Source organism: Microtus ochrogaster, unplaced genomic scaffold (genome assembly GCF_000317375.1).
Source record: "Microtus ochrogaster isolate Prairie Vole_2 unplaced genomic scaffold, MicOch1.0 UNK49, whole genome shotgun sequence".
In the NCBI taxonomy this organism is placed as follows: domain Eukaryota; kingdom Metazoa; phylum Chordata; class Mammalia; order Rodentia; family Cricetidae; genus Microtus; species Microtus ochrogaster.
The window spans coordinates 2,397,216-2,409,921 of NW_004949147.1; the positions used below are offsets into that span (position 1 = coordinate 2,397,216).

At 44.6% G+C, this 12,706-nt stretch overlaps 1 protein-coding gene across 3 annotated transcripts in view; it reads right to left on the reverse strand.

Moving 5' to 3' along the window:
* The window catches only part of Tmem202 (transmembrane protein 202), a 30,122-nt gene that overhangs the window by 6,976 nt on the left and 10,440 nt on the right, over nucleotides 1-12,706 (reverse strand). For 2 of the 3 annotated variants that reach the window (XM_013354600.2, XM_026777226.1), the window contains exons 2-3: nucleotides 5,367-5,557; nucleotides 1,769-2,015 (exon numbers count right to left, since the gene is read on the reverse strand). In XM_013354600.2, coding sequence (XP_013210054.1) covers nucleotides 1,769-2,015; nucleotides 5,367-5,411 — 292 coding nt within the window. In that variant the 5' untranslated portion in view covers nucleotides 5,412-5,557. Of the gene's footprint in view, nucleotides 1-1,768; nucleotides 2,016-2,213; nucleotides 2,334-5,366; nucleotides 5,558-12,706 lie in introns of those variants that run through there. The other variant, XM_005369500.2, reaches the window with a different exon arrangement.

The following is a 12,706-nucleotide window of genomic DNA, read 5'->3' on the forward strand; positions in this document are numbered from 1 at the left end:
TTAATGCCACATATTACACAGCCCAGTGAAATGCCTAACTATAGAGTTTAAAACATCTGTATTTGGTTAACTTCATTGGTTTTGTGTTTTAATCCATCTAACAAAAAAAAAAAAAGTAAACCAAAATCAAAGGTCCTAACACTGAATTCAAACCTTCACTTCCTATAGAACCCAAACTCTCTACTTTTCAAAGAGATTTCTTTATTTCTTTCATTTATTTTTATTTTATGTGCATCGCTGTTTTGCCTGTATGTATGTCTGTGTGAAGGTGTCAGATACTGGAGTTACAGACAGTTGTGAGCTGCTGTGTGGATGTTGGGAATTGAGCCCAGGTCCATTGGAAGAGCAGCCAGTGCTCCATCTCTCCAGCCCCAAATACTTTTTTTTTTGAGGGGGGAGGGTTTCTCTGTGTAGCATTGGAACCTGTCCTGGAACCCACTCTATAGACCAGGCTGGCCTTGAACTCACAGAGACCTGCCTGCTTCTGCTTCCCAAATGCTGGGATTAAAGGCGTGTGCCACCATTACCTGGCGAGATTTATTTTCTCTTTGTGTGTAAGTGAGTGTATGTCACAAGTTGGGATGTGGTGCTGTAGAGAGTGTCAGAGGCCCTGGAGCTGGAGTACTAGCAGCCCTGAGCCATCTGACATAGGTGCTAGGAACCTTAATCTGGGTCCTCTGAAAGAGTAAGCAAGTGTTTTTAACTCCTTAGCCACTGCTCCATCCTGATTTTGAGACAGCATCTTTTTTTTTTCTTTTTCGAGACAGGGTTTCTCTGTGGTTTTGGAGCCTGTCCTGGAACTAGCTCTTGTAGACCAGGCTGGTCTCGAACTCACAGAGATCCGCCTGCCTCTGCCTCCCAAGTGCTGGGATAAAAGGCGTGCGCCACCACCACCCGGTTTGAGACAGCATCTTGCTAGTTGCTCAGAATTAACTAGAATTTGCTATGTAGACCAGTACTGGGATTAAAGGCAAGTGCTACCGTATTTAATTCAAAAAACATTTTTTTTTCTTTTTGAGACAGGATCTCACTATGTTGCACTGTCACGGAATTTACTATATAGCCAAGACTGATCTTGAACTCACAGAGAACCTCCTGCTTCTGCCTTCTGAGTGCTGGGATTTAAGGCATATGTCACTATGGCCCACCCTTAATTCAAATTTTTAAAGTAAGTCTTATGTGTGGTGAGTGTGTGCACGCACATGCATGTGTGTGTGTGAGTGTGTGTGTGAGTGTGTGCATGTGTGTGTGTGTGTGTGTGTGTGCATGTACACACACATGCAGCGCTGGGGGCAGACCCCAGGGCCTTGTATTTGGTAAGTGTGTACTCTACTAGGTACTTCATTCCCAGCTCAGACTTCATCTTTCAAAGGGCAGAAAGTTTAGCTGTCAAAGCATCAAAACTCTCAGGACCTCTGGTACTAAAGGGCCCACCTGTGTGTGTCAGTAAGAAGCCTAATCTAGAGGAGTCCAGGTAAAAAAAGGACACCCAAGTATCAATGGTGAGAGTCACCTGTATCCAAACCTGTCCCAAGCTTACATAGTAGCATCTTCTAAATATCAAAAGAATACCACCAGCTCATAATCATTTGGGACAGGAATCAACCTGGGCTGGAAAGAGGACATATACAGGATACTAGTAGAAAGGGCAGTCACATTCACAACTTGTCTCAGATCCAAAGATCTTGAAAGAAGAAAAGCAAAAGCACAATGTGGCAGAAAACTCTGGAACCGTGGGGCCTGTGACATCGACTCTCGTGGCACTCACAGGGTGGCTTGGGTGCGTGGCTCCAGCACAGCTCATGGTTGCATAAGGTCCAGAGTCCTGCGTTGAGCTCAAGGCCGTTGTTGGTCACCAGGAACTGCACCCAGCTCAGTGGGGATGTGCAGATCAGCACCAGGAGGCTAAAGCCAGAGAGGCTGCCACCGAACATCCGGGTGTAGGTGTATGCCTGATCCACATACTGCTGCCGCTTCTGGGCTGGCATCGAGTGCTTGTTGGTGGGAAGGGTAGGCTACAAGGATGAGAGAAATAGTGCCTGAGAAGCTAGCCCCAGGTCTCCAAAGTCTCCTCTCTCTCTACCTGGGCTTGATTTGTAGGCCTGTTTCCTTGCCTCTTGTTTAAAACTCAACATTTCTAAGGTGGTCTTTTCTGTCTAGCTCTGTCTTCAAGTCCCCTTCCTTTCCTCCCCTCTGACTTTCTGTCTCCTCACCCTTTGGTATTTCCGGTCCCCTTTTATTTTGGTGACCTCAGGACTGTAGAAGGTCATGGTTTGTTCCTTCCTCTCCATCTTGGCAACCAGTTCACTTTCTAACTGCCATGGAATTTGTCGCAACGTCTCCTCACGCATGGCCAGAAGAATCCTTGGTAAACGTCCTGATTCTCCTTCATTTTTCCCCCATTCTTATCGCACCAGGAAGAAATCACTAGTGTGTGTATGTGTGTGTGTGTGTGTGTGTGTGTGTGTGTGTGTGTGTGAGAGAGAGAGACAGAGAGAGAGAGAGAGAGAGAGAGGTGTTCACTACGTTTCTGAATTTATTAAACACATTTACACATCTGTTCTCAGAAGTTGTGTGCCAGACTTCATGCCAGCCCCTGAAATATGAAGGTAAAGACACAGTTCTCTCAGAATAAATTTTCATAGTGTAACTCAAATTTCATTGTTTGTGATTATAATTGAAGATTGTGAGTGCACCCATAGCCGTAGCCTACACAGTTCTTGCTTTTGCCAGAACTCTAGGAGTCTTGATATCGCTATGAACCTGTCAGTCACGGCCCTCTGTGCAGCATCCATCTCCTCCCTTTCTCACTCGGGTTCCCTTTTATTTGAAAATAAGGAAAATTTTTTATGAGGCCAGTTGATGGTGGTGCACGCCTTTAATACCAGCACTCAGGAGACAGATGTGGGCAGATCTCTGTGAATTTTAGGCCAGTCTGGTCTACAAAGAAAGTCCCAGGACTAAACAGCTAAACAGTAAATCCCTGTCTCAAAAAAAAAATATTGTATTAGTACGAGTCTGTGTGTCTTCGTGTGTGTGTGATGGGTGATTTGCATGTAGAGGTCAGAGGGCGTCCTTTTTCCTTCCATCTTTACATGTGCTCTAGGACTCTAACATGGATGGCCAGGCTTGTACAAAGCCTTCACCTACTGACTCATGTCGCTGTCCTCTCACTCCCTCTTCTCAGTATCTTCTGCTCATGGAAGGACACTCTGCTACTGACACACTGCTGCCAGAAGTCGTTGCCCTGGACATGAAAATCTGATGTGCTAAAGGTAACCACTCTTCAAGATACTGTGGTGGTGTAGGCTCTATATCTTTCCCTGGTCCGGCTCAGTCCATCAATGCCCTAGTGATAACTTGTCTCTTTCTTAAACAACTGTCTGCACCTGATCCTAACCCCTCACCTGCTAAGAACTCAAAAAACCAAAGACAAGCCGGGCGATGGTGGCGCACGCCTTTAATCCCAGCACTCGGGAGGCAGAGGCAGGCGGATCTCTGTGAGTTCGAGACCAGTCTGGTCTACAAGAGCTAGTTCCAGGACAGGCTCCAAAGCCACAGAGAAACCCTGTCTCGAAAAACAAAAAAACAAAAACAAAACAAAAAAAAAAAACAAAGACACAATGCAGAGGGCAGTCTGTCCTTCAGACTGGTGGTTGTTTCAAATCGATACTCTGCCACATCACCAGCTCTAGCTTGGTACATATAGAAACACTGGTTCCTAAACTGGTCTGAATCTAGATGCCTGACTATAAGCTTGTTCTAGCACACACTCTTCCTGACTCCCATGACCTGCTTAAACCTGTTCTGTAGTCTGACTGGTGAGAACCACTAGTTCTATATATCAATCCATGTCCACACTGTAGCATGCAGACTTCCTTGTGTGTGAATAATGTATTTGTATGTACCATGTATCCACATGTATATACATACGTGTGGAGGTACATGAATACACATGTATATGGAAGCCATAGGTTGACATCAATTGTCTACCTCAAGAAACCTGGAGCTTGCCAATATGGCTAGACTGATCAGAAAGGCCCAGGGAGACTAGCATCTCTATTTCCCCAGCACTGAGGTTACAGATTCATGCCACCGCACCAGGCTTTGTGTGTGAGTATTGGGAATTGAACTCAGGTCTTTGTGCATGTATGACAAACTGTAAACAGAGACTGCACTTTCATTTCCTGGCTTCCCAGACCTGAAAATCACACAGAAACTACATTAATTATAACACTGTTTGGCCAAAGGCTCAGGCATATTCCTAGCTAGCTCTTACATATTAAATTAACCTATTTCTATTAATCTATGTATTGCTACAAGGTTGTGGCTTACTGGTAATGTTCTGGCATCTTTTTCTTTCAGCAGCTACATGACATCTCCTCAACTCCACCTACTCTCTCTCCACATCCCTGTTCAGATTTCTCACCTAAGCCTTTGACTGAAACAGCTTTATTCATCAACCAATGAAAGCAACATATATACTGAAGGACATCCTGCACCAACAAACACTTCTTTTCTCTAAGGTTTTGTTTATTTTATGTTTAATGACATGTATGTATATGTATGTTGGTATGTGCAGGTGTCTCCAGAGACCGGAAGAGAGTGTCATTCTCCTATGAGTCTGAGGTGCTTTTCTTTCTTTTTTTTTTTTTTTTTTTTGGTTTTTCGAAACAGGGTTTCTCTGTAGCTTTGGAGCCTGTCCTGGCACTAGCTCTTGTAGACCAGGCTGGCCTCGAACTCACAGAGGTCCGTCTACCTCTGCCTCCCGAGTGCTGGGATTAAAGGCGTGTGCCACCACCACCTGAGGTGCTTTTCTAACTGAGCTGTCTCTCCCCACCACTCTGCTCCTCTGGTGTATCACAGGCTGATCTTAAACTCATAGTCCTCCTGAATCCGTCTCTTCCACACTTGCCAACTAGAGGGAATCAACACAGAAAGAAGCTTCTGCCAAAGTACTATCCAGCTCTTCCCAGCATTCATTCAATGCCTGGAAGCAGAGTATTCAGTGATGAATGGCTGATGACTAACACACTTTCAGACACATCACAGAGGTTGGAATGGTTAACACTATCAGAAGAAAATAGAGAAGCTATATTTTAAAGGGATCGCTCAGGTAATCAACATGGGGAGCTTTTAGGGCAAAGACATTTGCCAAGGCAGGAAGCACTAGTATTGTGACTCCACCAGGTACAATGTAAGGTTACAACTAGGTGTGGTGGCTCACACCGTACCTCAGGAGTCATAGGGAAGATGATCACCCACGAGTTTAAAGCTAGCCTGGGCTACGGAGTAAGTTCCTGGTCAGCCTAGATAAAGTATTAGATACTGTCTAAAAATACAAAACAAAACCATACATTGCTTACCACAACTAGATGTTTACACCCCATTGCTGAAGACAGCACACACATTGGTTGTAGGATGTAGAAATCCACCAGGACCTGACCTTGAGACTTCCATTCTGCCGGCTAGCTTTCATACCAACAGGTACTCTGCAGGCTGCTGGGGGAGAAGCGACATCAGCAGCCTTACCCAGGCCTGGATTCTGGGAAAGATCCTGGGTAAAGAAAGATACAAGCTCAACGCCCCTGTACTCTCTTTGCAAGCTTGTTTGAATACAGTCTTGGCACAAGCCACATTGAGACAGATGAAATGCTAATATTGGTGGGGAAACTATGCTACCCCTGGGATCCCCTCAGCACTGGCATTAAACAAGCACACCACCAAACAGATGATGTTGACGGAATGCGGGGTGTCAGGCCATTTGTGAGCAGTGACTCATTTCTGGAAGAACGTAACGCTGTAACCATTACAGGAACGGGTTGGCACCATCCAACTCTCAGGCCTACTCTGAGTACTACCCCAAAGAGCAGGACCGTGTGACTAGCTAGGAACTTGCCAGGGTCTGTGATGGGTATAACAAAACAAGCACATACATCTGGCGACTGTGTGTATTGTCATACGGTACACATTCAAGCCACTGTTGTTGTTTTGAAAAGCAGTTTTGTTAGAAGAAAATATGGAGTAACATCTTTTTTACTCTGAAAAAGCCAATGGTTTGGTATTTTTTTCTTACTAAAACACAGTTAAAAAATAAGCTCTAAAGACATATTTTGTCAATGGGGTGACCTTCAGACGGAGAACTTTTGCCCAGCAGATAACAGCAGCAGAGTAAAAGGGCAATCTGCACAGCAGACTGGTGGCTTACCCTATGCCTATCTAGCTAAGGACTTGCTGTTAGGGTATGTAAATAATAATTATTATTATTATTATTTTTTTTGGTTTTTTGAGACAGGGTTTCTCTGTGGTTTTGGAGCCTGTCCTGGAACTAGCTCTGTAGACCAGGCTGACCTCGAACTCACAGAGATCCGCCTGCCTCTGGCCCCCGAGTGCTGGGATTAAAGGCTTGCGCCACCATCACCCGGCCTGTAAAGAATTCTTTAGGGTTGAAGAGACCACTCAGCAGTTGAGAGCAAGTACTGTTCTTGTAAAGGACTAGAGTTCAGTTCCCAGCACCCAAATCAGACTGCTCACAACTGCTTGTAACCCAGTTCCAGGGAAGTCAACTCTTCTAGACTCCACATGTACCTGCACACACATGCACATACACAGATATAAATAAATAAGTCTTTAATAAAAAAATTCTTTTGCCAGGCATGGTGGTACGTGTCTTTAATATCAGCACCAAGGAGGCAGAGGCAGGCAGATATATGAGGTCAAAGTCAGCCTGATCTACATGATAAGTTCTGGGATAGCCAAGGAAACGCAGTGAGACTGGGCTGGTAAGAAGGCTCACTTAAGGCAGTGCCTGCTATGAAAGCTTGAGGACCTGAGTGTGGATCCTGTCACTCACATACACAGAGCCAGGGGTAGTGGCATCTCCTTGTAATCCCAGCATGGGAGGAGCCAAACAAAGAAGATCCCTGGGACTCACTGGGCTGCCAACTCAGCCTACTATGCAAGCTGCAAGACCGAGTGAGAACCTGAGCAAAAAAAAACAAAAACAAAGAGACCCGCACCAACAGAAAAACACCTGCAGTTGACTTCTGACCTCCAGGTGCGTGTGCATACATATGCACATACACCTGCACACACAGGAACACATAAGAATTTATGTCTAGGATTTAGATAATTTCAATGATGGTTCCTGTGCTAGGCTTGGGTCCTATAGTCAGGAATAAGGGCATCCTGGGAAAAAGCTGTTGGTTCCTGTATGGCTGAAGTGGTAAGCAGAGTATTTTACTTTCCATACACAATATTGTGATGACTGAATTTAAAAAATGCATATGGCTTCGATAATACAGAAGCGATGCCTGGCAGTGGTGGCACACACCTTTAATTGGAATTAAGTTAAATTCACTCGGGAGGCAGAAACAAGTCACTCTCTTGAGTTTGAGGCCAACCTGGCCTACAGATCTAGTCCAGAACAGCCAAGGCCACACAAAGAAACCCAGTCTCAAAATCAAACAAATCCAAACAGCAAACAAAAAGAACAGGACTTGTCTAGCACACACAGGCTCTTGGCTTGATTTCCAGCACTGAAAACAACAGCAACATGGCACTTCAGACAAAGTAACTTTTGAAAAATGGATCATATTCTTTATTTCTTGTACATTGGTGTTTTGTCTGCATGTATTTCTGTGTAAGGGTGTCAGGGTCCCAGCAACTAGGATTACAGACATCTGTGGGTGCTGGTAATTAAACTTAGGTTCTGAGGAAGAGCAGCCAGTGTTCTTAACTGTTAAGCCATCTCTCCAGCCTACAAGAAGTGATATTTTAACTGTGCTTTTAGCACACACACACACACATGCACGCACACATATGCACACATACACACACACAAAACCACCTGAAGAAATCATCAGTGAAATGTGCTATTTGGAAATTTTATTTTTTTATTTTGTGTGGGTGTGTGCATGTGTCCCTTGTCCCTCCATCCACCATGTGAGTCCCATGATTGAGCTCAGGTTTCAGGCTCAGCGGCCAATACCTTTTCCCACTGAGCCATCTCACCAGCCCAGGAAACTATCACAGAAATATATCACTCCTTTTCTGAAGCCAAGCACTAGTGGATGGACACAGATAGACAGTCACATGGATGTGTTGTAGGTTTCTAGTCACTGGGCTGGGCTGTTAGTCAAGGAAGGGAGCTAAAACAGGGGAGCGCAGGCAGGGGAGGATGAGTGGAAGACAAAGAGTGATTGACAAAGTTTCCCTGACCAGTTAGGAAATCCCAGTGAGCAGCAAGGCCGAGCCGGAATGAGACGTCCTGCAATCTGTCCTTGAGTTCTAAAGTCAGTGTTGTCACACCTTCCCTTGGGTAGGGGTGACAGGGTTTGTGTTTGAGTGCGGTGCCCACTGCACAGGAAATGCTAGCAATGCTGTCCTCCTGGTACCAACGCGAGGACGGAAAAAGTGCCGTTCCCAGAACAAAAGAACAAAAACCTCAAATAGCTCAAATCTGAAAAGCCAAGTGGTGTGGTACAGGCCTGCAATTTCAGTACTGAGAATCCTGATGCAGGAGGATTTCCTGTTTCAGGCCAGCTTTGGCTATGTAGTAAGGTAATCTTCCTATTGGAAAGGAAGGGAGGGAGGGAGGAAGGGAAGGAGGAAGAAAGGAAGGAAAAGGGGAAGGGGAAAGGAAGGGAATTAAGAAAGAGAGGAAAGGTGGGAGGGGAGGAAAAGGGGCTGATAAACATCTCAGCAGTTAAGAGCACTAGCTCCTCTTTCAGAAGACCTGGATTCAGCTCCCAGCACCCATGTTGAGAGGCTCAAAACTGTATGTAACCCCAGTTCCAGGGGATCCAACATCCTCTTCTGGCCGCTAAAGCTTTAAAAATGTAATATTTAAAAAGAAGGAGCGATAAGGAGACAAAAAAAAGGTGAAATTAATTATATAGGTGGCATATGTTTACATGTTAAAAAATAAAGGATCTCTAGGGAAGCCCCCTCCCCTGCTAAGCTTAGCCACTTAATTACCCCCTCAGAAGCAGTCAGCACCAGCAGTTACCCACACCTGCTTCAAGAGACTTCCTAGGGAAACAGACGTACCATGTGTTCCCTCCTCTGAGTAGCCTTTTTCTCTGTAGCCTGGGAGATGCTTTGTGCTTTCTTACCCATACTGCTAGAGTGCTTTGGTCAGGAGCACGCCCTGCCAGATGCCTGCTCAACAGGCCTCTTAGAGAGGCGGAGGACATCACCCAGTGTCAGCTGACAGCATCGTCATGTTTCCAAGACTGCTCTTGTGTCACTTACTTTTATTTTTAATTTTTCTTAAAAATAAAGGACATTGCCAAGTATGCTATCACAGTGTGCACATTTAATCACAACACTGGGGAGACAGGGGCTGGTGGAGTGCTATGAATTCAAGGCCAGCCTGCTTTATTAGTGAGTTTCAGTCCAGCTAGAGCTACATAGTTAAGACTGTGACTCAAAACAAGCAAAAAATGAGCAAACAAAAAATAAAACCACAAAATAAAAATTCAACAAAAACAAAAATTGAGGTTTTTACTTACTTTGGACTTTCAGTTAATATTTCACAGTATCTCATGATCTAAGAGTCATCTTTACTTAGGAAAGATTTTCAATCTGATACAGTAAAGGAAAATAGAGGTTTAAATTCAACTATTGGGCGACATAATTTTTTTAACAGAATATAACTTCAGAACTTGAAGACTTTTTTTTAATATATTTAACCTATCATATACAGATGAAGAAACGAGGACTCATGTTATGTATGTATGTGTGTGTGTGTGTGTGCACATGAGTGTAGGCACATGTGAGGCCAGAGGTGTCAGATCTCCCTGGAGCTGGAGTTTCAGGAGGTTTTGAGTCACCAAGGATAGGTGATAGGTTTCAAACCTGGGTCTTCTGCAAAGGCACTAAACAGTCTTAACCACCGAGCCATCTCTCCAGCCCTGAGAATACAGACTTTAAGAAACCTAATGTGTAAATTCATAGGCAGAATGAAAAATGGCACAGGCCTGCTCTACTAACCTGCCTTATCACGAACACTGTGGATTGTTAATCTCACAGTCAGTCATGTTGCTAGCGGAACTTTTCTTTGTAAGTGCCTCTAACCAGCTCTAAGGAAGCCAAAACCGCAATCAGTGGGAAGATGCGATCAGGGAGAAATCCCGTAAGTGGAGCTGCTGTCCACTCCATCTTTAAAGGAAACATCTGAGCCAGGCCACAGCCACACAATCCCAACGTCCACCACTAGCAGAAACAGAACATCAAATAAGGTTGCCCAAGCTGGTGCTGCTGAGTCACGACGCTAATCACCCACGTGCTGCCATCTGGCAGCAGGGGTAGCAAAGGTCTAATTAGTCGAGTGATGGCCATGCAGTCCCAGCTGTGTTGCCATTAAAAAGACAGAGTTATTTCAAGATCGACTGGCTGAGACGGTCTTAGAAACATTTCTCCCCATGACAGTCATTTCAGAAGTTGAGATAATCCTTCTTTAAATGCATTGCCATACACTGGCAAATTGGATTCTTTTTGGACGATCTATTTGAATAGCCAATGATGAAATAACCAGAAACTCAAAACAGACAACTAATCCCATTTCTCTGCCTAGAAACATAATGTTTTCAAACATGGGAGTAGAATTGTCTTCATGTGTGCCTCAGCATGATCCCTGGGCTCCCTGTGGGTAGTATGTAGACCTTCCCAGTTTACAGAATCCAGCTGCCAGGGCAAACCTCCAAGATGGATCTGACAAGACTCTAAGAATCTTTGGATTTCTGCAAAAGGGATCACCGCTCCGGGTATGTTTTTTGATTGTCAAAAATGTTAACATCTAGACTGGGGAGATGGTTCAGTTGTTAAATGCCTGCTGAGCAAGCCTGAAGAACAGAGTTCAGATCCCCAGAACCCATGTAAATGTTGGGTGGTTACAGTCATTCACCTGTAATTCCAACTTCAGAAATCGAAATAAAGGATCCCCAGAGCAAACTGGCTAGCAAAACTAGCCATATTAATGAACTCTGGTCTGACTGAGAGACCATGCCTCAGTGATGAGGTGGAAGGGAGATTAAGGATAACTCCAGGCATTATCTTCTGACTCCCACATCCATGCACCCCACACACATGTGTTCACACACATGCACACTGACAGAGAGCCTTGCTCAGCCATTATCGGACAATACACAGACAGGAATGCCTGTTGAAACAGTCTGTCTTCCAAGGTTGTCTGTTTTGCCTGGGAAAACAGTTTCAGGAAAGAGAGACATGTTGCTCCCTACAGTTCCAACAATTCCCTCAATCCCAAGCCCCTCACCCCATCCCTATAAAGGAACACAGATAGTTTTGCCCCTGGCAGGCCCCTCAATTTACCTCACCGTGAACATTAATAAATACAGTCCTATCTGTTGAAGGTTAGACTCAGGTCTCTTTTTGCCTTTTGTCTCTTTACTCTGCCTCAGAAATCTAACACACAACATACATACACACACACACACACACACACACACGGTGGGGGGGGGATTAATAGCCAGGCATGGTGAAACAGGCCTGTCACCCCAACATTCGGGAGGCTGGGCTGTATATATCAACAGTCTCAGAAAACAAAACAAGACAGATGTGGTGCACACTTTTAATCCCAGCACTGGAGAGGCAGAGGCAGTTAGATCTCTGTGGGTTTGTGGCCACCCTGGTCTATATAGCAAGTTCCAAACCAGCCAAAGCTATTTAGTGAGACCCTATCTCAAAATAAACAAACAAGTACACAAGCAAAACAAAATCTTACCAGTAATAATTTAATTAAGCTTAAGAGCCAACTTGATGCAAAGTATTATGCAATATACTATAAGTGTGTAAGGACGGTTAAAATATAGTCACGTGATTCATAGAGCAGGGGATGAACATATATATATTCATTGTTACATGTGATTAGCTTCAGGGAAAGATATAGTTAGAACCAGACTATAAAACTACAGCAGAAAAACTGGATCTGACTGGAGAAATGAATGCCAATTTCCCTTACCATTGGGGGAAGTGGGGTCTCCAGGTACCAATCCGGGAGCAGATGGCCCTGAAGCTGGAAAATCAGGGGAAGTCAGATGGCAGGGACCACCATGCATCAAGGAAAAGAATTTCGTGTCATTTCTAGAAAACATTATCTCCTGAAGGGACATGCATGGCCATGCAGAAAAGAAAAAGAAGTACCTTCAAAAAGAGCAGAAATCAAAGAGCTAGCCACTGTCATTTCCCGTTCTTTGTTCTTCTCTGATGCACTGCTACTTTTTGGTTCTTGTTGTTTGGGGGTTTTATTTGTTTTTGTCAACTTTACACAAGCTAGGGTCATCAGGGAAGAGACAAGGACAATCAAGAAAATAGCTCCATTAGATTGGCCTGTAGGTAAGTCTGTGGAACATTTTCTGGATTAATGACTGATGTGAGAGAACACAGTCCACTGTGGGTGGTTTCACCCCTAGGCTGGTGGCACTGGGTTATATTAAAAAAAAACAAACAAACATGCTAAACCAAGCCATGTAGAGCAAACCAGTAAGCGGCATTCCTACATGATCTCTACATCAGTTCCTGCCTCTAGTTCTGCCCTGAATTCCCCCAGTTACAGCTTGTGTCATGGATGATTTAACAAAGTAAACCTTAGCCGGGCGGTGGTGGCACACGCCTTTAATCCCAGCACTCCGGAGGCAGAGGCAGGCGGATCTCTGTGAGTTCGAGACCAGCCTGGTCTACA